Here is a 27,507-nt window from a genome sequence, read left to right as displayed (position 1 = left end):
TTTCTGGTAGATTTTCTTTTTAAATAGTTTTCTATTCTCAATGTTGTAACTTGGTTTTTTGATGATGGGAATTATAAAAAAGAATCACTGTGTTGCTTAACTACCCATATCAAAAACTACAAACAAGTTGTAGAAAACTACACAGTGTTCTGTTTGCTTTAGAGTTTGTTGTGTGTTTATTTTTGTTTCATGTGCCTTTCAAAAATATCTGATTCTTGGCTAGCCTCTCTCTCATATTTCCAAGTGAGGCACTACAATACAGTTTAGTCTGTGTATACAAGTGATCTGTGTTTTTTGGATTCTTTTTCTTACAACTTTCGTCCTAGTATGTGTTGTAGTGATTCTGACCAGTGTTCAAATGTGGGAAGAGGGAAGTGAATATTGCACATTTTTTAAAATATAGACTTTACTTAAGTCTCCAGTTCTTTTTTTTTTTTTTTTTATTAATTTTTATTAGTGAAACACCATGAGGTACAGTTGTAGACTTACAAAGGTCTCCAGTTCTTTAGGGACTTCATCCCCTCACATAACTGTGCCTTATTGGTCAGTCTTCAGGCTAATCTTTATAAAAAAGTAAACTTTGTCTTTGTGGGCTGGAGCGATAGCACAGCGGTAGGGCGTTCGCCTTACAAGCGGCCAACATGGCCGACCCGAGTTCGATTCCTCTGCGCCTCTCGGAGAGCCCGGCAAGCTACTGAGAGTATTCGATATGCCAAACACAGTAACAACAAAGTCTCCAATGGAGACGTTACTGGGCCCGCTCGAGCAAATCGACGATCAACGGGAGGGCCTTTACCTTTACCTTACCTTAAACTTTGTCTTTAACACTTGAGAGCCTTAAATATTAAATAGTCACAGGTATACGTACCCAGTTCTCTGTAGATATCAGTTCCATCCTGTTCTCCTGTTTTAAGCTTTACCCAATGAGACTTTCAGGCATCAAAAGCTGAGTCCTTTTGGAATTTTGTTGCTGCTGCTTATAGATTTCATCAGCTCGGCTTGGCCGCTTCCTTTTTTTATTTTGGTTTTGGACTACACCTAGTGATACTCAGGGGTTATTTCTGACTGTACTAAGGAATTACTCATTGTGCTGTTCGGGGACCCATATGGGATGCCGGGGATCCAACCTGGGTCAGCCAAGTGCAAGGCAAAAGTCCTACTTGCTGTTTCTCTAACCCCTTGGCTGCTTTCTTTACTCTGGTAAGTTATTTATTGTCAGTCGGCTTGCATCAGCCCCAATTTTATTGGCATCTTTATTTGTATTTTGTTTTTTATTCTCTTCGACTTTTTGATTTTATATATTTTGTACGTCTATAAATTTATTAAAAGTGTAGCTGAAATTTTTAAGTACTTTTTATTGATAGTGGTTATGTAATTTACGATACTGTTAATAATGACTTTCCATACACATAATTCAAACTGAATTTTGGAAGTTACCCAAAGGTAAAGGTAAAGGTAAAGGCCCTCCCGTTGATCGTCGATTTGCTCGAGCGGGCCCAGTAATGTCTCCATTGGAGACTTTGTTGTTACTGTGTCTGGCATATCCAATACTCTTGGTAGCTTGCCGGGCTCTCCGAGAGGGGCGGAGGAATCGAACTCGGGTCGGCCATGTTGGCCGCTTGTAAGGCGAACGCCCTACCCGCTGTGCTAGAAAGTAAATATTAAAGTTTCTAATCCACTTTTTATAACAGAGTCATAAAGATATGACTGATTATTGCCTCTGTGTGATGTACCCATTTATATACATTACTCATTTTGAAGATGTGCTGAAAAATCAGACATGCAGCCCCAGCTTAACAAATCAGAAAGTAGGTCTGGGGGCTGGAGGTACCGCAGGTAGGACATTTGCCTTGCATGTGGCTGACCCAGGTTTAATCCCCAGCACCCCATATTGTTCCTCAAGCACCGCCAAGAGTAACCCCTGAGCATTGATGTATGTGACCCAAAAAGCAAAACAAACAAACAAACAAAAAAGTAGGTCTGAAAGAATTGAATGCTTTTTTGCTTTTTTCTCCCCCCCATGAGGTAATTCTTACCTTCTATTTGTATTAAATTTATAGTTTTATTAACTGTATAAATTTAAAATGTGTGAATGTGTAGATTTATATGTATATTTTTTTCTTTAATGATAATATGGTTGGCATATTTCGTAGGGTTAAGTAGGAGTTAGTATGCATGAAAAGGAGAAAAAGTATATAGATGTATATCTTTTAATTATTTTTAAAAGACTTTAAATAATAGGAAATATTTAACTCAATTTCTTATCTCATGGATTTTTTTCCTTTTTGATTATTTTAAAATTACTATCATTATTTTTTGGGCCACATCCAGTGGTACTCAAGCTCTACTCCTGGCTCTATACTCAGGGATTACTCCTGGTGGTGTTGGTGTATCTTATGGCAATATAGGATGCTAGGTATCAGCCTGGGTTGGACATATGCAATGCAAGCGCCTTACCCGGGGGACTATTGCTCTGGCCCTGTTACATTATTTCTTTTTTTTTTGCTTTTTGGGTCACACCTGGCGATGCACAGGGATTACTCCTGGCTCTGCACTCAGGAGTTACTCCTGGCAGTGCTCAGGGGACCATATAGGATGCTGGGAATCGAACTGAGGTTGGCTGCTTGCAAGGCACATGCCCTACCCGCTGTGCTATCTCTCCAGCCCCCTGTTACATTATTTCTTAACTCCTATTTGAACTGAAGTTTTTTTTTTTATGACCGATTTTATATAAAGACAACTTCTTTCTAATCAGGTCTGAAAGTCTTTGAAAAGTAAAATGTTGCTTAATTAATGGAGAAAATACTGCTTTTTATTCATTTACAAACCTTTGCCTAAACTTGAGTTGCATATTTATTTTTTTGGGAGGCTACACCTGGTGATGCTAGAAGGCCCTGCATTGCTGGAAATGAAACCAAGACCTCAGCCTACTGAAAACATAATATAAATGGAGTACAGAATGCATCTCAACATTAGCCTGCTAGTAGAAAATAAACTGAAATTGTTTCTTTAATTTTTAAAATTTAAAGAACAGTGGTTTACAATGTTATTGGCAGTTGAGTTTTTGGCATACACTATTTCAATACCAATCTCACTACCTTATTGTCAACTTCCCTCCACCAGTGTTCCCGTGTTCCTTCCCCGCCCCCGCCCCCCTCTCCATCCCCCACCTCCAGGCACATTACAAAGTTCCAGTGGTTGCAGTTGAGGTCTCATGTTTTCAGTGTTGTTGAGTCTGTGTTTTAGCTATATGGCCATACCACTCACCTGCATCACCAGGATAACTGAAGCCCTAACCCCTGTTCATCCATTCCTTCCTGTTCTCTTCTCCCCTTCGTGTTTTTTTTTCCTTCTCTGTCTTTCTCCTCTCTGAACACTGGGGTCAAGGGTGATCCAGGCATCTTCCTTTACTCCAGTATATTTCCTCATTAACTGGAATTGTTTTTTAGGGCCTACAACCTTTCCTTACCTAAAATAAGGAGACACTTAGATTTAATAGCATGAAGATACTGAGATAGTATTTAATTCAAATGGGATTTTGAAGTTTATGCCTCCTCATTTTTCAGCCACTAGTGAACAAATTGGAGATCTGACCTTAAGTTTTTTTCTTTCAATTTAAATCTTTATTGAGACATGTTTTAGATATTTTTGGATTATCTGTGTTTCATCTCTTTAGGCTGCCATTTGTCGATGTAGTCAGCCACTGTCAGGATTCAGTGCCAGGTGCCTGGAGGACGAACATTTGCTTCAAGCCATTAGTAAAGCCAATCCGGTCAATCGTTACATGTATGTTGTGGATACCAGGCCCAAAGTATGTGTCTCGAAGACGGTTGGGTTTGTTGCTTATCTTCTTTCTTTAGTTGTTTAGAATTGATCAGTTTGTATTTAAAATATGTTAAATCCGTGTTTTAAATTAACTGAGGCTAATAATGCTAAGGAAATAATTTAAAAGATATGTATGAATTTAGGACTGGGGAGATAGCTCAAGAGGTAAGAGCATATGCCTAGCATGTTCAAGGCTCTGAGTTCACATGATCTCCAGTATTTGATGCCTCATTTCACCCCGCCTCCCCCCCCCAGAAGTGGCCCTGGTGGTCACTGAGTTCTGAGCATCTTTAAAAGTGGGGTAGCCCCAGGACTCCCAGCATTTCCCTGATTTTTTTTTTTAATCAGGCATACCAAATTAGAATACCAATTTGCCAGTAATTTATATAGTGATGTATAATGTTTTTTATGTCTTTTGAAATATATACAGATATAAATTTAAGAAAGCTGAATTTTATATTGGTTAACAGGTAAGTTTTTGGTTAATTGTGGGAAAATACTAGTATTTTGAAAAGTGATAGATTTATACAGTCGTTGATAGAATTTTTTATTGGCAAAATGCTTTTTGTTAAGACCATAATTTGATTACAAAAAAAGAGAAAAACAGTTAACTTAGGAAGCATTAATATTGATAATTAAAGGAAAGAGTTGTCCTGTTAGACATTTATAATATAATTAACATAATACGCAACTGATATAAGATGATACAAATTTTATCATTGAGACAAATGTCAGAATCCCTTTTAGCTCTCTATTACACATGTAAACAATCAGATCATATAGGATCCTAAAACTAAAGTAATTAAATCCTCAAAGTTATTAAAGCTGATATTACTTTTAATTTTTATTATAGCATCGCATGCAGAGCTGGTGGGCTACACAAAAGGACTTTGGCAGAATTATAGTGAGGATTTCTTCAAAAATCTGGAATGAGGAGAAAATAAGAGAAAGCAATGAGGAAAAGCGAGTGAGCAATATTGAACACAATTTTAGGCAGCTTTATTGCAAGGAACAATAGCTGTTTTAAAAGTAGTTCTTATCTATACAGTTTCACAAAAGATGTAGAAAACCAGATTAGTTTGACTAAATTAAGTATTAAATTTAGAAATTAATAGATTAGTAATATATTTTGTTAAAAAATACTTATAAGTCAGGAGTTCTGATAATATCTCTTGTAAGAAAAAATTTACTTATATGAATGAGTGTTTTGGTTAGAAATAATTTCAGGTAATATTAGATAATATACCTATTATAATAAGCTGCTGTGATACAAGGCTTTCTGAGAGGTAATACAAGAGATTTGAGGATGATTTGTTTCTCTGGACATAATATCTTTTATTTGTGTAATTGACAGGAAGTGTATCTTTTGTCGATTACAAATTAAACATCAGCTCACATAGAATTATTTTAGGAATATTTTAAATATCTAACCTTTTTTAGTCATCATAGGTACTGAATAAAACCAGTGATCAGTAAAGAGAAGTTCATTGCACTTATGAATCTGGTTCTCAACCAATAGAAAGCTGCCATTTCAAATTAGGTGCTCCTTCTTCCAAATTCAGAAGAGTATTATAATATTGTAGCACTGTAGCACTGTCCTCCTGTTGTTCATTGATTTGCTCGAGCGGGCACCAGTAACGTCTCCATTGTGAGACTTGTTGTTACTGTTTTTGGCATATCGAGTATGCCCCAGGGGAGCTTGCCAGGCTCTGCTATGCTGGCAGGATACTCTCGGTAGCTTGCTGGGTTCTCCAAAGAGAGGGAGGAATCGAACCTGGGTTGGCCGCATGCAAGGCAAATGCCCTACCTGCTGTGCTATCACTTCTGCCCGTACTATCTGAAATCTTAATTTGAAAGAATTAAGCATGCTAAAGATTATCCAAAGATTATCACAACAAGCTCCCGGGAGAGCACAAGGCAGAGTCTCCTACCCTGTGTCTGACTATCCTTGCCAGGGCCCAACAGCTGAAGACTTCCAGGCCCCAACCAAGGCCTTACTGGAGCCACTCTCCACACACTTGGATAAGCCTCAGACATAACCGAACTGGCAGAGGAACCCAGGTGTGTGGGACCCGGGACTGAGATCTCTAAGCCTGCACGGTTTGGGACTGGACCTGTCAGTAGCTAGACAGTTACACCCTCCAACTGCCGTGTAACCCCAACAAAGGCCAGGATCCAAAGATTATCACAACAAGCTTCCGGGAGCGTGCGGCCGCATTTGCGGCCGCGCGACGATTTATTTAATTTTCTCTAAATTTTCAGGATACCTTAAATATCCTTAAATATCCAACCCACACGGCAGAGCCTGGCAAGCTATCCGTGGTCTATGCCAAATAGACCAAATTGATATGCCAAATCCAGTAATAAATGGATCTCATTTCCCTAACCCTGATTATGCAGAGTCGAGAAGGATATGGAAGGAGAAGCTGATAAAACACCAAGGCAGACATGGGCTGCCAAAACACAGAAAAACAAAAATGATTGTCTGTACTTTTAATGCTCGTACGCTGGCATCTGCTGCATCCATTGAAGACCTTATGGTACAAGCACGAAAGATCAAGTACGACATCATTGGTCTGACCGAAACGAGAAGACATCAATCCCATCATGCTGTTTTCGACACTGGAGAAGAACTGTTCCTTGGAACATGTGATAAAAGAGGCGTCGGTGGTGTCGGTATCCTTGTCAACACAAACTTAGTCACAAGCATTGATTCATTTGAATGCCTAACAACCCGAATCGGACGATTACACTTGAATAAATGTGGCTCACTACCGGCAGTTTCTATCTTTGTTGTCTATGCACCAACATCCAGTTATGGTGAAAAAGAAACTGAGAAATTCTACATGGAGCTGGAGAAATTCTATAAAGAAGATCACACTTTCTACAAGATCATTGTCGGTGATTTTAATGCCAAGATAGGACCAAGAAGATCAGTTGATGAACTCCACATCGGAACCCATGGCCTGGAATGGAACGAACAGGGTGACAGACTGTCTGAGTTCATCATGTCAACCAAAACCTTCCATGGTAACTCACAATTCCAAAAGGCTGAATCTAAACGTTGGACATGGGAGTCTCCCGATGGACGGTTCCACAATGAAATAGACCACATCATATTCAATCGACGGTTTTGCCTAACCGATGTTGCTGTTGTCCCAAAATTCCAAACGGGATCAGACCACCGTCTTCTTCGTGCAAAATTCTACCTCGCAGAACGAGGAGAAAAGAATGCAAGGTTTAAGAAGAAGACTCCCAGAACAACCACCAACTGGGAACTCTTTGGCTCTGTTGCAGCAACATGGGAAGATGCCGTCATTGGCAACATTGATGAGGAATACGATTGAATGATTCAGCACCTCCATGATTGTGCAAGGAATGCCAAGAGAGAGATAACCACAAAAAACCGTCTTTCTTCGAACACTCTTGAACTTATTCGCCAACGTGGCATGGCACGTGCCTCAGGCAACCACAAGCAAACGTCCGAACTGGCAAAACAGTGCAGAAAAGCCATCAAGGATGACCTCAAAAACAGGAGAGCAGCAGTACTGGTAGATGCAGCGGAAGCCGGGAAAAACATTCGTAATGCCCGCCTGTCCTTCACCAACTACAAAACCAAGATGACTGCCCTCCGACATCATGATGGATCTATCACATCTTCCAGAAGGGCAATGGAGAAGATTATTCATGACTTCTACTCAGATCTCTGTAATAGCCACATCCACTTGCCCACATACCACATACCACATGATGGATATGTCGTTCCCAATGTTCTCCCTTCCGAAATCCAACATGCCATCTCGTCGGTAAAGAAACAAAAAGCACCTGGCCCAGACAAGATCAGACCTGAACACCTGAAGAACTTACCATCAGTACTCATCAATACATTAGCTCGACTCTTCACACGCTACCTGTCTGAATGCAAGGTTCCATCCCAATGGAAAACCAGCAAGACTGTACTACCATACAAGAAAGGAGACATCCACGACATTGGCAACTATCGCCCAATCTGCCTATTGTCTGTCATCTACAAACTATTCACTCGAGTCATCCTGAATAGGATTAGCAGAACACTAGATGAAGGACAACCATGTGAACAAGCTGGATTCCGAAAAGGATTCAGTACCATTGACCATATCCACACAATAACCAAGCTCATTGAGGTATCTCGGGAGTTCCAGATGCCGCTCTGTCTAACGTTCATTGATTTAAAGAAGGCCTTTGATTCTGTTGAGACGGAAGCGGTCATGGAAGCCCTAGCCAATCAGGGCGTACAAACTCAATACATCAGGATCCTTCGTGAGCTCTATTGCGGATTCACTACCAAGATCTCACCATTCTACAAAGAAGTAATCATCCATATCAAGAGAGGGGTTCGGCAGGGTGATACCATTTCACCAAAACTCTTCAGTGCCACCCTCGAGAACATCATGCGACGACTAGAATGGGAAAACATGGGAGTGAAGATAGATGGTCGGCAACTACACCACCTCCGCTTTGCTGATGACATCGTTCTAATAACACCAAACATCAGCCAAGCGGCACAAATGCTTGCGGACTTTGACCGTGAGTGTGGAAAGGTCGGACTACAGCTGAATCTTAAGAAGACAATGTTTATGAGAAACAGCCTTGTTCCTGACGCTCCATTCGCTCTCAACGGAACCACCATCTCCGAATGCAACAGTTATATATACTTAGGTGGAGAAATCAACATGATGAATGACCTGGCACCTGAGTTACGCAGGAGGAAGAGAGCGGCTTGGAATGCCTTCAAGAGCATTGAAGAAATAACTAAAAGGACAAAGAACCTCCAGCTACGAGCACATCTCTTTGATTCCACTATTCTTCCCGCATTAACATATGCCTCAGAGACCTGGACCCTACGAAAACAGGATGAGAACACCATTTGGGTCTCTCAAAGAGGAATCGAAAGAACTATGCTTGGAATATCACGATTCACTCAAATGAGAGATAGAATCCGGAGTTCTGATCTTCGTCAACGCTCAAGAATCAGGGACGCTGTCTCATTTGCCAAGACATCAAAAATCAGATGGGCTGGACATGTAATGAGGTTTACAGACAACCGCTGGACTAGAGCCATTACTGATTGGATTCCACGAGACATCAAAAGATCACGTGGACGCCCACCTATAAGATGGCCAGACTTCTTCGTCAAGACCCTAAATGATCGGTTTGAGGCTCTACATGTTCCTAAAACGAACAGATACCATTGGGCTACGCTAGCACGCAACCGGGATGAATGGAGACATTACTGGCACCCGCTCGAATAAATCGATGAATAACGGGGATTAAGTGATTAAGTGATTAAGCATGCCAAATTCTCAGTGAACATCTGATACCATTTCATATGAAAACCAGACTATGAGTTAATTGAGCAGTCTGTTTTCTCTCTAGAGGCATATATACGTGTGTGTGTGTGTGTGTGTGTGTGTGTATAATTTTTTTTAATCAAGTCACTTAGATGCAGTTACAAAGCTGTTCATTTTGAAATACTGACTTGGAATGATTAAAACAATTGAATTTTGTTTTCTGAGTTATTTGTGGGAACTTTTGTCTTTCATGTAGTAAAATCATTTTGTCATTTTATGATAAACTTTATTATTTTATTATTATGATATACGACTTATAATAACATTTTTACTTCAAAAATTCAGCATATTTAGTGTTGAACTCTCTTATGGCTAAAATATACTTTAGTGTTTTCATGGCATTTTGATATTCTTTAAGCTAAAAGTAATTTGTCACTAAATTTCTAAAATTACATTTTAGCTGAATGCAATGGCCAACAGAGCTGCTGGTAAAGGCTATGAAAATGAAGATAACTATTCCAATATTAGATTTCAGTTTGTTGGAATTGAAAATATTCATGTCATGAGGTCCAGCCTTCAGAAATTGTTGGAAGGTATGATTATTGCTTAGTCTAGTAGACATCTTTGCCCACTAGAAATATAATGCTAAATATAAAATTTTAAATTACAACTAAGATTTTGTTTATTGGCACTGAAAATGTCAATTTTCTTTCTTTCTTTTTTTTTTTTTTTGGTGTTAAGGTGGTTATTTAGGGTTCATTCAACAGTGCTCAGAGCTGTTGGTGGCTCAGTACTTGGGGGCTGATTGAATGAGGTCTTCAGCATGAAGTGCATGTGCTCCAAGCCATTGGTCATCTCTCTAGCCCTGAACGACCATTTTGAACTAAACACTTGCACTGAAGATTTTCCTTAAAAATATTTGTGCTGCATTTGGGGGCGGGGTGTGGGGAAAATGGGGTCACACCCAGCAGGATTTGAAGGCTACACTTGGCTTAATGGCTTAGTGGTTGGAGTTTGGGTTGCTCTGAAGGTGCTGGGACAGGGATGTAGGGGTGGACTGTGTAGCTCCCAGCATCAGACCCAAATCTTCTGCATGCAAAATATGTACATTCTGAGTCCTAGAGTCCTCTCAGCCCTTCGGGCATTTTTTAATAGAAACAAAGGAAAAAATGTATCCAAATGTGATGGAAAATGTATCCAAATATCTCTTACTGAATTTTTAACAGCATATTCTTATGTATAAGAAATCTTGCCTGTTGTCCTTTTCTCTCCCCAGTTCATTTGCCCTTGTACAAAAGTGAAACTAGCCCCATTCTAACTAAACGATTTCTCTCCCCCTTCATTTTCTAGTCAATGGTACCAAGGGACTTTCTGTCAATGATTTCTACTCTGGTTTGGAGAACTCAGGATGGCTTCGTCATATCAAAGCTGTTATGGATGCTGCAATCTTCTTAGCCAAAGTAATTCTTGCTGGAGTTGGTTTAGGGCTTATAATGGGTGGGAAGGAAGAGACTTAGTTTAGGGATAGTAAAAGAAATTTTCAAATTTCAAATAAGCTTTCTTTCTCATTCTCTTAGTTTTATATTGGCGTGGTCTTTTTCCTTTTTCTTTTTTGAAAATGCCTTCTGACACATTGCCATTGCACTCATTCCTCTTTGTTATGTAATATCCTTAGTAGGATGATGGTTTTTGAGTAAGTAGAACTTTATTTTTATTTGTACAGGGCCTGTGCAATGCTGGGGATAGAAGTGGGGTCCCCTGCATGTAAAGCCTTATACTCAAACCATGGAGCTATCTTTCTGGCTCAAGTAGAAGTTAATTTGTTTTAATTTAAAAATTAATCTCCCCATGCCAGCCTCCCAGACCATGGGCCTGTCAGGACCACTTTGGTGTGTGCAGCAGCATAGGTGATTAAGCGGATAGCCTTAGAACCACCGCCTGGGTCTGAGGTCTTAGCTTTGTGCTTAAGCCGTTTTTTTGGACACCAGTAGAATTTTTTGATTGACTTAAAATGTATCCTATATTGTAAGTAATATGATCTTTCTTTTTAGGCAATAATGGTTGAAAATGCAAGCGTGTTGGTACATTGTTCTGATGGTTGGGATAGGACTTCCCAGGTTTGTTCCCTTGGGTCTCTCTTACTGGATTCCTACTACAGGACAATCAAAGGATTCATGGTAAGGATTTATTTGATGAGACAAATGGTTCCAAATAAGAGACATTATCATCTTCCAGGGCCCATTTGTTGATTTAAGAGATAATTTTGATCTTTTCAGCTATAGGAAGTTATAAAGCTGACATCTGAAAAATGTACACAGATTGGGTGTGGCGTAAAAGGAAGTTCTCCTCTAGTGTCCTGTCTGAGCATTCCAGGCTCCAGCCTGAGTCACTGGGATGGATGATACTTTTCTGCTTCTCACTGAGATGAGCACATGAATAAGTTTAATTATGTGAAAGATAAATTAAATTTTAGATCTGGGCATGCAAAGAGTGGCAGAGGACCCAAAATAAATTGGGAAGCTCCAGCCAGAAAATCACTTGTCCAGAAGTCATCTAGATGTGGAAGCCATGTGATTGATTCAGAAGCTGCATTCTTGGGCATCATATTGTATGTTCTGCTAGAGAATCATAGATATAATTTAGGACCAAGTCAGGTTTTTTTGGGTGGGGGAGGGAGGGTGGAACACGCTGAACACCCTGAGCAGTGCTCAAGGCTTACTCTTGGTTTTGAGCTCAGAGATCACTCAGTGGGAATCGGGATACCATATTGAGTGTTGGGGATTGAACCCCAGTTGGCTGTATACAAGGCAAGTGCCCTTCCCACTTCCCAAGTCAGAGAAAGAAAAGTAGTAATTTCGCTTTGAGAAGAATGTATTTGGTATTTGATGAAATTTATAAATATTAAAATATGTTTAGACAGTTTCTATAAGAAGTTAGTTATTAACATTTGAATATAAAGTTTGAATAGGTCCTTTTTAAATTATTTAATGTGTAGTAAATAAGCCAGAAGAAGGCCAGAATAATGATATAGTGGATAAGGTTGCCTTGCATGCAGCCAACCCGGGTTTGACCCTAGCACCACATATGGTCCCTCCAAGCCCTGCTAAGAGTGATCCTTGAACACCAAGCCAGAAGTAAGCCATGCTCTTTGCTGTGTGTGACAAAAACCCAAACAAAAACTCCAAATAACCCAAAAGATTGAAATAGCCATACTAGAGTTATCAGTTGGAAGCATTTTGTTTTTCATTTCTCTAGTCTGTTTCTTTCCCCTCCCTTCCCCTCCCCACTTTGTCCATAGCTTTGCCTGTCTGCCTGCCTGCCTGCCTGCCTGTCTGCCTCCCTCCCTCCTTCCCTCCCTCCCTCTCTCCTTTTCTCCCTTCCTTTCTTCCTTCCTGCCGCTTTCGGGCCAATACCCAGTGGTGCCCACAGCTTACTCTTGGCTCTGCAGTCAAGGATTACTCCTGGAAGGGCACCTGGGACTATATGGGGCTCCAGGGATTAAAACCCCAATCAATCACATGCAAGGCAAGTATCCTATCCACTGTATTGTCACCCTGGCCCCTGTCTAGCCCTTTTTATATATTTAGATTATCATTATACTTAAGAAATACAAATTAGTACTTTATAGCTTCTTTTTTTAAAAGTTAAATTGTAATAAATACAACCATTTGTCATAGCTGTAGTCCCTTAAGAAAAACTTAAAAACATTTTTGTCGAGCCCCACCTGGACTCTGCACCTTACTCATGGCTCATGGTTGTTCCAGGCAAGTTGCAGTGTCAGGGACCAAACCCAAGCCGCCCACTTGCAAAGCATGTGCTCTAGCCCTGTGAGCCATCTCCCTGGCCCTGTTATTTTCTTTTATGTATCACTTTCACGCTTTCCCTCTTTCTTCTATTGTTTTTTGGGGCTGCATCTGGGTCAGTTCTGGGCTTACTCCTGCCTCTGTGCTGAGGGATCATTCCTGGCAGTGCTCAGAGGACCATATGTGGTGTCGGGGATCGAACCCAGGTTACTGTGCCTGTTACACCATCTCTTGGGGTTTCCCACCCATTTTGTCCTTTGGTCCTATTTGGAGGCCTCCCAAATAGGACTCAGAAGTCCAGGGAGCTGCTTCCAATGGAATGGCCAGCCAGGCCTGGCATTCAGTTCTAGGTCAGCTATGCAGTGCTTCTTGGGAACTAGGGTGCCAGGCTCACCAGAGCCATCCTGGAGACATTTGGGGGTCTCCTGGACTCCTGTGACTATGCTCAGGGAGCATGTGGTGCCAGGGATAGACCTGTGAGTCCCCTGTCCCCATTTTCACTTCTTTAAACTCACCTCTAATCCAGGGTCTTGTCTTTGGGTTATAATTAAAAGAAATGTTTTGTTTAATCTGCAGCCTTAAATCTGAAGTATAAATATCATTTTTAAGATAATAGGATTTAATCCTTTATAAAAAGATTGTAAGTTGTATAATTATTTTATACTTTTTCTTTTTAAGGTTTTAATAGAAAAGGATTGGATCTCTTTTGGACACAAATTTTCAGAGAGGTGAGTAACAATATCTTCATATTTTTTATAAGGTTGGTAAAGTTCATTTTCTGATGGCTCATGAGAATGTTAACCATTTTTGTATGGTGACTGATGAAAACAGAAAAAAACAAAAAAATTTTTTTTCTTTCTGGGTCACACAGGAGTTACTCCTGGCTCATGCACTCAGAAATTACCCCTGGTGGTGCTCAGGGGACCATATGGGAGGATGGGTATCAAATCCAGGTCGGCCAATTTCAAGGGAAATGCCTTACCCTCTGTACTATCGCCCCAGCCCCCCCCAACCAAAATGTTTTGTAACTTCTTTCAGTTCTTAAACCTCTGTTAATTTCTCTGCTATTTGCCACCTTCATTTCTATCTGGATTTTGCTAATTATAAAGACCTTTCAAAATTTATACTTAGACCCTATAAAATTTATATAGACTCTGAAAAATTTATTTGTATAAATTGTTTAGTTTTTTTGGATAATTAGGTTTTATCTGAGGGGATGGGGAGAGATGGTATATGTGTTTAAATTTGTCAGTACCTGCACAATGAATTTCTTTCAGTGGCAGTTTTAAAAGCTTATATTTTCTGGGGGGTTAGGTGTGGCCAGTTGGATGGTGACCCAAAGGAAATCTCACCAGTGTTTACTCAGTTCTTGGAATGTGTGTGGCATTTGACTGAACAGTTTCCACAAGCCTTTGAATTCAACGAGGCATTTCTTCTTCAGATCCATGAACATATTCATTCTTGCCAATTTGGAAACTTTCTTGGAAATTGTCAGAAGGAAAGAGAAGAACTCAAGTAAGATGGTTTCATTAAAATGGGTTCTTTTTCTTTTTTTTTAGCTTTTGTTCAGCCATGGTCTAACAAAAATCAAGTTAGCTGAATAGAGCATCCTGATGATATGAAATAGAACTAAACTTTATATTAGTATTTCTGAAGCTAAATGCCCTCAGAAGATCCCTCTCATATTATGATTAATCATAACATTGCATTTAAAATTTTGAAATAGAGCATACCTACAGAAAAGTACATTTAAGTTGAAGCTCAATGAATCTTAAAGCTTAACCAAAACTTTGTAACCAGTCAGCAGAAAGAGAAACATTACCAGAAAGCTAGAAACCCCCTCTCCACCCCATGCCCTTCTGAACATATGTATTTAGAACAGAGCAGTTGTCTCTAGTTTTCTAGGAAATAGTGGTCATTAAGTTTGAGAGCATGGTAAAAGATACAGGATTGCAAACTTCAAAGTAAAATGCAGCCCCCCTCCCTCTCATGGTTCTGAACAGACAATTCTTTGGAGAGATGAAATCTTCCTGTGCCACTGCCATGTGTCTCCACCTCTGGGCACTGTAGAGTTGTTGTCTAACCAGACTTTAAAGCCTGGAATTGTTTTGTTTTGTTTTGTTTTTTTTTAATTTAATTTTGACATGTAGGAGATCTGGAATTCTTGTGTGTGTGTGTATAATTTTTTTTCCTCCTTTCCAGGTTGGACTTCTGAGTTCAGATTTTTTGTGGTAATCAATGAAGAAGAGTTGTAGATTCTTGACGATCCAGATTTACTTATTAAGAGCAGCTAAATCTGGTGTGATTTGAACAGCCACATGCTTGTATTTTTGGGACAAAACTGAAAGCATGTGAAAAATCGAAAGCTGTGTGAAGGGAATAACTAGCAAGTGAATAATATAATGGAACAGAGATGAACAAACCAAAAAAAAATTAGAATTCTAGTTCTGTGCTATAGTAATTTGTAGTTTGTCATATGATTTGGAGCTATTTTAGGAATAAATATTCTTCTCAGAGCTAAACATTCTTCTCAAGGCTAAACATTCTTAAAAATAGGAATGTGATAATAAAAACAGATAATTCCTATTTTTTTTTCTTCTAGGAACATACATATAAGCAATTTTGGGGGAATTTCCATGGGGATATGAACAAATTCTCCATCTTCCTCCTTATATAGCCTGTCCTTTTAATTTTATTTGTTAGATAAACTATCAAAAAAACCATTCTACCCTTTATTCTTAGAGTTGCAATGTAATGGACATTTTTCACTCTTGAATAATGTCCTGATTTTTGATAATTCTTTTTTTCACCATTAATACTTGAATTTGTTCATATATCTTATACCTACCACCATTGCTGGGGGTAGGGCCAACAGAATAAGAACTAACAGAGACACATTAGTAACTTATTCTATATACTTGTGTGTGGTTATGTCATGGAGACCAAATTTATGAAACTGTGTTAGGTAAAACAGTCATTTTGTGGGGACAGCGGAGTGCGGGCACTCCTGGAGTTGCTCAGGGCCAACTCCTGGCTCTGCACTCAGGAATCAACTCCTGGTCGGTTCCCGAGACCATTTGGGATGCCGGGGTTTGAACTTGCGTTGGCCACATGTGAGGCAAACATCCTGCTCACTGTACTCTCTCCCGGTCCCAAAAGTTACCTCTTAAATTGTATGATGATGAGAAAATTGTATGCCTGTGTTGTGTTCAAGAGACATGGTTTTTTTGGTTCCGTGATTATGAATGAGAAAAAGAAAATCTAATATAGTACATTGTCAGCAACAAGGTGAGGTTAGACTGAATAGAAGAAAAAAACTGAAATTTCAGTGTCCTTGTTAAACTTGTTATAGTAGAATGGTATTTAACACCAGAGAAAGAACTTTATGATTTTTCATTATGTTCAGGTTAAAGGAGAAGACTTATTCTTTGTGGCCATTTCTTTTGACTGACCAAAGGAAGTACATAAATCCCCTTTACAATTCTAAATCGCAGAAATTTGCAGTGTTGGAGCCAAATACAGTATCTTTCAACTTTAAGTAAGTTGGCATTGTTTAAAGAACTTGAATTATTATTATTATTATTATTATTATTATTATTGGCTTTTTGGGTCACACCCGGCATTGCACAGGGGTTAACTCCTGGCTCATGCACTCAGGAATTACTCCTGGTGTTACTCGGGGGACCGTATGGGATGCTGGGAATCGAACCTGGGTTGGCCGTGTGCAAGGCAAACACCCTGCTCGCTGTGCTATTGCTATAGCCCCGAAGAACTTGATTTATATTGTATTTTTTTAAACACAATTTATTGAAACTTGTTTTTGTCATAAAGGTTTTGGAGAAATATGTACCACCAATTTGATCGAACATTGCACCCTAGGCAGTCTGTATTTAATATCATTATGGACATGAATGAGCAAAATAAAGAGTTTGAGAAAGATATTGAAGACTTAGAAACTGTAAGTATTCTATAGTATCTAATGTAATATGTTTATAATATCAGGTCAGTTTATTTCCTTGTGTTGTCAGTGTAAATCAAATCTAGAGAAGTTTCATAGAAATCCTGAGCTCAGCTTAGGGCTTATTCCTGTCTCTGCACTCAAGGATCATTCCTGGCGGTTTTCAGGGGATCATATGGGATGCTGGGGATTGAACTCAGGTTGGCCACATGCAAAGCAAGCACTGTAACTGCTGTACTCCCTCTCTGGCCCTTCAGTTGCTGCTGAAAATTTGAATTTTCCAGTTTTGGATTTCCATCATAAAAATTGAAGTTACTTTTTACTGATCGTAAGTCACTGTCACGGTCCTCCCATTGTTCATCAGTTTGCTCGAGCGGGCCCAGTAACGTCTCCATTGTGAGACTTGTTGTTACTGTGTTTGGCATATCGAATATCTCATGGGTAGCTTGCCAGGCTTTGCCGTGCGGGCAAGATACTCTCGGTAGCTTGCCAGGCTCTCCGAGAGGGGTGGAGGAATTGAACTCGGGTCTGCCATGTTGGCCGCTTGCAAGGCAAATGCCCTTCCACTGTGCTATCGCTCCAGCCCAGTGTTCGTAAGTATTTTTGCCATTTAGTTTTGATTTTTCTGTGAATGATCTGGGTTTTTTGTTTTTTGATTTTTTGGTTTGGGGCCATACCAGTGGTGCACAGGAGTTATTCCTGGCTCCACACTTAGGAATCACTCTCAGTGTTGCTCGGGATCATATGGGATGCCAGAGATCAAATCTGGGTCAGCCGTGTGCAATCCAGTGCCTTACAGGCTGTACTATTGCTCTGGCCCTGACCTGTTTTTTGTTTTTCTGTTTTTAGTTTTTGTTTTTGTTTGGCTTTGAGACCACACACACTCATGCTTAGGATTTACTCCTGAGTTTATGCTCCTCGGTCACTCCTGGTGGAGCTCAGCACACCATAGATGGTGCTTGGGGTGAAACCGTGGTCAGCTCTGTGCAAGGAAAGTGCTTTAATTCCTGTACTATTCTCTGGCTTGTGAATAACTTGTTTAAACCTCTGCACATTTTCTGTTGCTGTATTTGCTTACTTCGTATCAATTTTTTTTTTAATTTATTTATTTATTTATTTTTTTACAGTTGTAGATTTACAATTTTTTGTGCTTGGGTTTCAATTAAACAATGATCAGATACCCATCCCTCCACCAGTGCCCGTTTTTCACCACCATGGATAATATCCCTCCCACCCCCATCCCCCCAACCCCCCTGCCTCTGTGGCAGGGCAATCCCCTGTGTTCTCTCTCTCCGTTTTGGTGTTGTGGTCTGCAAAAGAGGCATTGAGTGGCAAACATGTTCAGTCCATAGTCTACTTTCGACAAGCATCTCCCCTCCTGGGAGGATCCTCCAAACATCCTTTATTTGGTGCTCCCTTCTCTATCTGAGCTGCCCTTTCCTCTAGGATACCCGGCTGGCCTCTAAGTTATGGAGTAATCCTCCTGGTGCTGATCTCAGCTATTCTTGGGTATTAATCTCATACTTTGTTACTTTATATCCCCCAGATGAATGCAATCTTTCTATGTCTATCCCTCTCTTTCTGACTCATTTTGCTTAGCATGATACTTTCCATATTGTACCACTTGTATGTAAATTTCATGACTTCATCTTTTCTAAGAGCTACATAGTACTCCATTGTGTAGATGTACCAAAGTTTCTTTAACCAGTCATCTGTTCTTGGGCATTCAGGTTTCTTCCAGTTTCTGGCTATTGTAAAGAGTGCTGCAATGAACAAACAAGTGCAGATGTCACTTCGACTATACATTTTTGCCTCTCTGGGATATATTCCCAGGAGTGGTATTGCTGGGTCAAATGGGAGCTCAATTTCTAATTTTTTGAGAATCGTCCATACTGTTTTCCAGAAGGGCTGAACCAGTGGACATTCCCACCAACAGTGAAGGAGTGTCCCTTTCTCGCCACATCCACGCCAGCATCGGTTGCTTTTGTTCTTTTGAATGTGGGCCAGTCTCTGAGGTGTGAGATGGTATCTCATTGTGGTTTTGATCTGCATCTCCCTGATGATTAATGATGTAGAGCATTTTTTCATGTGCTTTTTTGCCATTCGGATTTCTTCTTTGAGAAAGTTTCTGTTCATTTCATTGCCCCATTTTTGGATGGGGTTGGATGTTTTCTTCTTGTGGAGTTTAACCAGTATTTTGTATATCCTGGATATCAACCCCTTGTCAGATGTGTATTCGGCGAATATCCTTTCCCATTCTGTAGACTGTCTCTGTATTTTGGTCACTGTTTCTTTGGAGGTGCAGAAGCTTCTTAGTTTAAGATAGTCCCATTTATCTATCTCTGTTTTCACTTGCTTGGCCAGTGGCGTGGCATCTTTGAAGATACCGTTAGCTTCAATATCATGGAGGGTTTTGCCAACTTTATCTTCAATGTACCTTATGGTTTCTGGTCTGACGTTGAGGTCTTTAATCCATTTTGATCTTACTTTTGTACATGGTGTTAGGCAGAGTTCTGAGCCTATTTTTTTGCATGTAGCCGTCCAATTATGCCAACACAATTTATTAAAGAGGCTTTCCTTACTCCACTTCACATTACTTGCACCTTTATCAAAGATTAGATGATCATATGATTGAGGGGAGATGTCAGTGTATTCAACCCTGTTCCATTGGTCTGCAGTTCTGCCTTTGTTCCAGTACCATGCTATTTTAATTATTACTGCTTTGTAGTACAGTTTGAAGTTAGGGAGGTTGATTCCTCCCATTTTCTTTTTCCCAAGAATTGCTTTAGCTATTCGTGGGGGCTTATTGTTCCATATAAATTTCAGGAGTGTTTGCTCCATTTCTTTGAAGAATGTCATGGGTATCCTTATAGGGATTGCATTGAATTTGTACAGTGCTTTTGGTAGTATTGCCATTTTGACAATGTTAAGTCTCCCGACCCATGAGCAGGGGATATCTTTCCATTTCCTCATGTCCTCTTTTATTTCCTGAAGTAGCGTTTTGTAGTTTTCTTTGTACAGGTCCTTTACTTCCTTAGTTAAGCTGATTCCTAGGTACTTGATTTTCTGGGGCACAATTGTGAACGGGATTGTTTTTTTCATGTTGCTTTCTTCTCTCTCACTGTTTGCGTATAGGAAAGCCATGGACTTTTGGGTATTGATTTTATAACCTGCAACTTTACTATACGAGTCTATTGTTTCTAAGAGTTTTTTGGTGGAGGTTATTGGGTTCTCTAAGTAGAGTATCATATCATCTGCGAATAGTGAGAGCTTGATTTCTTCCTTTCCTACCTGAATGCCCTTAATATCTTTTTCTTGCCTAATCGCTATTGCAAGTACTTCCAGTACTATATTGAACAGAAGTGGAGAGGGTGGGCATCCCTGTCTCGTCCCTGATCTTAGAGGGAAGGCTCTCAGTTTTTCCCCATTGAGGATGTTGCTTGCTGTAGGCTTGTGGTAGATGGCTTTAATTATGTTGAGTAAGGTCCCCTCTATACCCATTTTGGCTAGGGTTTTCATCATAAAGGGGTGCTGGATCTTGTCAAATGCTTTCTCTGCATCTATTGATATAATCATATGCTTTTTATCTTTTCTTTTGTTGATATGATGGATTATGTTGATTGATTTTCGAATGTTAAACCATCCTTGCATCCCTGGGATGAATCCTACTTGGTCATGGTGTCTGATCTTTTTGATGAGTAGTTGGATTCTATTTGCTAGTAGTTTGTTGAGAATCTTTGCATCTGTGTTCATTAGGGATATCGGCCTGTAATTCTCTTTCTTTGTGGTATCTCTGTCTGCTTTTGGTATCAGTGTGATATTTGCTTCGTAGAAACTGTTTGGAAGTGTTTTTGATATTTCAATTTCGTGGAAAAGCTTAAAGAGCATTGGGAGTAAGTCCTCTTTAAAGATTTGGAAGAATTCACTAGTGAATCCATCCGGGCCAGGACTTTTGTGCTTGGGGAGACTTTTTATTACCATTTCAATTTCCTTGATGGTGATAGGTCTGTTCAGGTATTCCAGGTCTTCTTGGTTCAGCCTTGGGAGTCTGTAGGAGTCTAGGAATTTATCCATTTCCCCGAGGTTTTGATGTTCCGTGGCATAAAGCTTCTCAAAGTACTCCCTGAGGATCCTCTGAATTTCTGTGGTTTCTGTTGTAATGACCCCCTTTTCATTTCTGATTCGGTTTATTAGGGTTTTCTCTCTCCCTTTCTTTGTGAGTTTTGCTAGAGGCTTATCGATCTTGTTAATTTTCTCAAAGAACCAGCTTTTGGTTTCATTGATCTTTCGGATTGTTTTTTGGGTTTCCATCTCGTTAATCTCTGCTCTGAGTTTTATTATTTCCTTTCTCCTGTTCGGGTTGTGCTCCTTTTTTTGGTCCTTCTCCAAGCTCTTAAGCTGTGAGGTTAGGTTACTTATGTGTGCTCGCTCCTCCTTCCTGAGGAATGCTTGTAGAGCTATAAACTTTTCTCTTAACACAGCCTTTGCTGTGTCCCATAAGTTTTGGTAACTCGTGTTCTCATTTTCATTCGTTTCTAGGAATCTTTTGATTTCCTCTTTGATTTCCTGTCTAATCCACTCGTTGTTCAATAGTGCACTGTTTAATTTCCAGGTGTTTGATTTAGTTTTCTGTTTTTGTGTGTGATTTACTTCTAATTTCAGCGCATCATGGTCTGAGAAGATTGTTGATACAATCTCTATCTTCTTAATTTTATGGAGGCATGTTTTGTGGCTCAGCATGTGGTCTATCTTGGAGAATGTTCCATGTACGCTTGAGAAGAATGTGTATTCAGCTTTTTGTGGATGAAGTGTCCTATATATATCTACTAAGTCCCTTTCTTCCATTGTTTCCCTCAAATGAAGTATGTCCTTGCTAAGCTTGAGTCTGGTTGATCTATCAAGAGGTGACAAAGCAGTGTTGAAGTCTCCCACTAGTATTGTGTTGCTATTGATGTCTTTTTCCAAATCTATGAGTAGTTGTTTTAAGTACTTTGCTGGTCTCTCATTAGGTGCATATACATTTATTATTGTAAGTTCTTCCTGTTGTACAGATCCTTTGATCAATAAGAAATGGCCTTCACTGTCTCTTATGACCTTCCTCACTCTGAAATCGATGTGGTCTGATATAAGGATGGCTACCCCAGCTTTTTTATGGGAGCTGTTTGCCTGTAGGATTGTTTTCCAGCCTTTGACTCTGAGTCTGTGTTTGCTTTGACTATTGAGATGCGTTTCTTGCAGGCAGCAGAATGTTGGGTTCAATTTTCTAATCCATCCTGCCACTCTATGTCTTTTAATTGGTGCGTTTAGCCCATTGACATTGAGAGAGATTATTGTTATGGGATTTTGTCCCATTGTTCTGTTAAAATTTGGTGTATTTGAGGGGCCTTTCTTGCCTTAAAGTAGCCATTTAGTTGTTCTTGTAACCATGGTTTTGAGTCTATGAAGTTCCTGAGCTGTTGTTTGTCTGTGAAACTGTGTGTTGTTCCTTCTATTATGAATGAGAGTCTCGCTGGGTAAAGTATTTTTGGAGAGGCATTTATTTCATTGAGTTTTTTCACTATGTCCCACCACTGTTTTCGGGCCATGAGGGTTTCATCAGAAAAATCAGCTGTGAATTTTAAGGATGCTCCTTTGTAAGAGATTTCTTTCTTCGATCTTGCTGCTTTCAGAATTTTGTCTCTGTCTAAGGTTTTGGTCATTTTGATCAGAATGTGTCTTGGGATATTTTTATTCGGATTTCTTCTAGCTGGTACCCTTTGGGCCTCCTGAATGTGGTCACAAGTTTTCTTCAGCTCTGGAAACGTTGTAGCAATGATGTCTTTGACAGTTTCTTCTTCATCAAGGTTTTCATCCTGTACCTCTGGGACTCCAATAATTCTTATGTTACCCCTCTTGGCTTCATCACGATCTTCTAAAAATATGGAACGCTTCACGAATTTGCGTGTCATCCTTGCGCAGGGGCCATGCTAATCTTCTCTGTATCGTTCCAATTTTAGTATATGTGCTGCCGAAGCGAGCACACTTCATATCAATTTTTAAGAGTTCTTTATATACCAGACACTAGTTCTTTGTTAATTATATCTGTATCACAAGTGGCCATTGTAGACTATTCTTGATGTATCCACTTTATGATAGTTATTTCTATATGACTGAATGTCAGTATAGCCAAACTGATCAACCTTTGTGGTTTTTTCAAGGCAAATGTCCTACCCGCTATACTAGACCCCCTTTGTGGTTTTTGCCTTTTTGGCTGTCTTGTTTAAGAAATTTCTCTCCACCAAAAGACCATCCTATAATTTTTCTTTGCCTTCATATATAAGCAAGACAGATAATTAAGTACTATATTTTAAAACTCCTCTACAAATGTTACAGAGTAAGGCTACTTAGTCAGTCTCTTAGGCAAGTGTGCTTCTTTGTCATCTCTCAAGGAAGCCGTGATGACTGGAGTGTAGGGCAGGGGATCTGTCTGAAGAGAGGCGAACTCAGGATGTAGGTGGTAGAAGAAGGGGCATCTGTGCAAGGCTTTGGAGAACACTGATAATTTGCCACAGAACACTTGAAAATCATCTTTATAGAACAAAAAAACTTATCTGATGTTTACGTAATGAACCTTTGTAGGGAAATCCTGTAAGAAAGTGTCTTACGGATTAAAACCTTTAGTGAAGTGTGTATTTGTTACGTTCAAAAGTTATTTCAGGAAGCAGACTATAGACTGATCATGATGGCCACTTAATACCTTTATTGCAAACCACAACACCCAAAAGGAGAGAGAGAGCAAAAGGGAATGCCCTGCCACAGAGGCAGGGTGGGGTGGAGGGGACGGGGTGGGGGTGGTGGGAGGGATGCTGGGACCATTGGTGGTGGAAAATTGGCACTGGTGGAGGGATGGTACTTGATCATTGTATGACTGATACACAAGCACAAAAGTTTCTAAGTCTGTAACTGTACCTCACGGTGATTCAGTAATAAAACATTTTTTAAAAAATGTTATTTCAGGGCTAATGGCTCATAGCATTTCTTTCATTCTAAGATTTATCTTTTCCAGGTAGTCTTTACTGATAGGCTGTACTTAAGTATAAAAACATAACCAGTTTTCCTTGCAAAGTTGTAAACAATTAAGATTCTTGAACACATTCAGTTTGTGCTAGGAGTTTGTTGGTTTTTTTTTAAGATTAAATTTCCATTGTTCATAAAGAGAACATCACCAAAGCATATTATTATTTTTTTTATCTAATATACTTGAACTTACCTAGTATGTGCGATTAGTAATTTTTCTCAAATTTTGATTTGTCCTAGAAAATCAAACAACATAAAAATAAGCGAACAGATGAAGTTCTTACCAAGGAATTGTTGAGTTCAGTTCGTCCTGAATCACCTACCCTCAAAACATCCCTGTGTTTTAAGGAGCAAACCCTGCTGCCTGTGAGTGATGCTCTCCGAACTATAGAGGGCAGCAGTCCTGCAGATAACCGTTATAGCGAATATGCAGAAGAATTTTCCAAATCAGAACCTGCTGTGGTCAGCTTAGAGTATGGTGTGGCGAGAATGACTTGTTAGATTCGTATTTTCTGAACTGATTGTAATGCAATAAATGGATTATGAGGGTGATCTGATCTGTGTGCATGACCAAAAGGAATTCATCTAACAGTGACCTTAGAGTTACAGTAGGTTAGATAATTGAAGAACAGATAACACCTGTACTTGTGAAAGAAATAAGTCAAAAAATGACTTCCAGTTCTATAAGAAGTAAGTGATGTTGGTGAGTGTACCCATAACAGATTTCACTGTACATAGTGAATTGAAGTTGGTCTGATTTATATGTTTATTACAGCAAAACAGGAATTGCCTTTCTTAGGAGCAAAGTAATTTTCAGAAAACAAACTACACAAAGTTGTTCCTAAGAGACTGACATGGTATGTACTTTTGAGTTTGTAGCTATAACTACTTTACATATTTTACTTTTCAGTGAGTGATGTTTAATGTTCAAGTGCTATAAAATACATTTTTAAGAAAGCCTTAAAATCCCAGTTTCTTGTTTACTCTTAAGTTTTATAGCCTGGAGTACGAATTTTAAATGTTATTTTCTTTTGTTCAGCTTTGTTTGATTCATGAAGCATTCTCATTATATAGAAGTTGCATGCTTTAATATTCTTACATAACAGTCACAGAAGCATTCTTGTTAAGCTCTTATTCTGCCAATCCCAGTTTTTAAATTCAAAATTGTTGAAGTTTTATTCTGATTACCATTAGTGCTATATTTGGTTATTATTTACTTACATGGTTGCTTTCTTGAATATGTGTAAGCACAGTTGAGTTTTTTATGTATGGATTACTGCATTCCATTGATTCTTTGTGGTTCACTTTCTTTGGTAACTGGTAAATTTAAAGAGTTAATACTGAATCTGGTGTCGGAAACAATGAACAGTATGTACATAGGTATTTTTAAAACTGCTTTGTCTCTCAGTGAGTTGCTATTCCTAGAATATCTTTGTTTACCCAACATTTTTGGGGTTGAAAGAAGGGGGAAGTACAGATTGTTTAGATTTCACTTGGTTGCATGAATTTTAAAGCAGTCATTTCTATATGGTAAATTTCTTCTTTGTTAATACAGGAACAACAAAAAAGGAAAATTATGAATATTGTAATTTCAAAGTTATTGTTTAGTGAAAGCAATTTAAATGCTGGAAAGAGTTTCATTTTTACCACATTACTGAAACTTTTTATTCTTTGTACCAGTTCATATCTTTAAATTACAAACAAACCAAAAAAAAGCAAGAGACAGAGGTAACAGTGTCACTTTTAAAACAGAAAACTTCAGTTACATAGGTCGCCTGAGTTACAACTCAAGAATATTAAGGAATCTATAATAGGTTCCCTTCTTGCTTCTCTTTATTTAACCTACATCTGTTGTATTAGTTTTGAAGATAAATATCTTTCAAATGGAGAAAAACTATTGTATGAGAGCCTGTATAATCCTTTTCATTTTTCCCATGTTTTTCACTAATACATAATATAATAAGAAAATTACTCCTTTACAGACAGTACCAGAAATGCAATATAAAATATAGTTTGTAATTTAACCAAGTCTTTTCCCATATTTAGGAACTGGGACAGGAAGCAGTCTTTGTGATCACAAGGAAAACTTTTGTGCCTTGTTACTTGATGCAGATACTGATTGTGGTTTCATAATCTCCAATGGCAGATGACTTAAATTCCACCATTCGCTTTATTACTCTTCCATCTGCAGCATATATTTGCGCATCAATTTGTATGCTTGGATGCACCCACTTGGACTGAGAATAGTTAACATACTAAGTGACCTACAGGGTGTATGTTGGCAGAAAACAAAACAAAAAAAACCATTGTGTATATGTCTTGTAAAATTGGATTTACATTTGGTGTGTTTGGGAATGTATAGCATGTAAATTATTTCATATATCACTTAAAGTAATTAAATGTTCATGTTCTATGTTGAATCTTTTTTTAAAAAAAAACTATAAAGTTGTGAGTTTTTTTCCCCTTACCGAGGCAAATAGTACTGCACAATACTCCTTATAATATAAGGTATACTATGCAATGCAACGTCCAAAAGATGGAGTTGATAACTGATAGACAAAAACTGTTTCCAAAATTATAGAATAGGCCTAGAGAGTTTCTAGTTTTAGCAGATAGAGTTGATAATGTTAAACTTTCCTCTCATTCGTGTCACTGTGTTTATGATAATTATTTTATTCTTCCTCACCAACTTGTTGATGGAAGGCAGGGTCTCATGAGTATCTGGATTTAAGGGAAAATGTGTTTCCAAAGACATTTTGGATATAAATATGGATATAAATATGAGGAGGAAAATCATTGGCAGTAAAGAGTATAATTTTTCTCTTTGGGAGATTTCTGAACAGATTGGTTAGTTTAGAGGTAGATCAGAGGATGGTAGGAAGACTGTGTTGTAAATTCTTGGGGCCCAAAGAGTTATAATGCATTGTTTGTGTTCTGTAGGCCCCAATCTTTGATACTGCATTATTCCCTGAGCACTCTTGGAGCAACCCCAGAGCATAGTATAGTGTAGCCTCTGAGCACCACCAGGTGTGGCCCTCAAATCAAGACAAACCAGAGAGCATAAATTCTTTTTATTTGATAGGGAAACAGGGTAGGGTGGGCATTGCCAGAGTAACTTCTTTCAAAAGGACTTTTAGAAGAGTAGTTTTAGGTTCACCGTAAAATTAAGAAGAAGTTCTGGAATTTCCCCCCCTTATCCCCCATTCCCCATTATCAACATACTCTACTAGAGTGATACATTTGTTGCATTCGATGAACTTGTATTGACTGTGTATGTGTGTGTGTGTGTGTGTGTGTGTGTGTGATGCAAGATAGTCATTTTGTTTTATTTTGGTTTTGGGGCCACACCCAGCAGTGTGCAGGGGTTCCTCCTGGCTCTGCTGTTAGGAGTTACTCCTGGTGGTGCTCAGGGGACCCTATGGGATGTGGGGATCAAAGCTGGGAAAGCTGTGTGCAAACAAATGCCCTACCTGCTGTTCTGTCACTCCAGTTCCAAAATTTACTTAGAAAGATGGCCCAGGGGAGGAGGGGAAGG

General features: G+C 39.2%; 1 protein-coding gene and 1 non-coding gene across 2 annotated transcripts in view; one reads left to right on the top strand and one right to left on the bottom strand.

The window, feature by feature from the left end:
• The window catches only part of MTMR6 (myotubularin related protein 6), a 49,128-nt gene extending 22,850 nt beyond the window's left edge, over positions 1 to 26,278 (top strand). Inside the window, exons 6-14 of the mRNA XM_056132929.1 lie at positions 3,677 to 3,811; positions 9,616 to 9,748; positions 10,506 to 10,615; positions 11,207 to 11,332; positions 13,637 to 13,686; positions 14,273 to 14,473; positions 16,365 to 16,496; positions 16,790 to 16,916; positions 24,213 to 26,278. Of these exons, the coding sequence (XP_055988904.1) occupies positions 3,677 to 3,811; positions 9,616 to 9,748; positions 10,506 to 10,615; positions 11,207 to 11,332; positions 13,637 to 13,686; positions 14,273 to 14,473; positions 16,365 to 16,496; positions 16,790 to 16,916; positions 24,213 to 24,473 (1,275 nt within the window). The 3' untranslated portion in view covers positions 24,474 to 26,278. The remainder of the gene's footprint in view (positions 1 to 3,676; positions 3,812 to 9,615; positions 9,749 to 10,505; positions 10,616 to 11,206; positions 11,333 to 13,636; positions 13,687 to 14,272; positions 14,474 to 16,364; positions 16,497 to 16,789; positions 16,917 to 24,212) is intronic.
• LOC130040994 (U6 spliceosomal RNA) lies at positions 22,830 to 22,936 on the bottom strand. The gene has a single exon (XR_008795032.1). It is a non-coding gene; the product is annotated as a U6 spliceosomal RNA (small nuclear RNA).
• Positions 26,279 to 27,507: the final 1,229 nt, after the last annotated feature.

The sequence above is a fragment of the Sorex fumeus genome, unplaced genomic scaffold (assembly GCF_029834395.1).
Source record: "Sorex fumeus unplaced genomic scaffold, SorFum_2.1 ptg000095l, whole genome shotgun sequence".
Taxonomy (NCBI): domain Eukaryota; kingdom Metazoa; phylum Chordata; class Mammalia; order Eulipotyphla; family Soricidae; genus Sorex; species Sorex fumeus.
The sequence above is the reverse complement of the archived record's forward strand: the minus strand, read 5'-3'. Positions and strand labels throughout refer to the sequence as shown.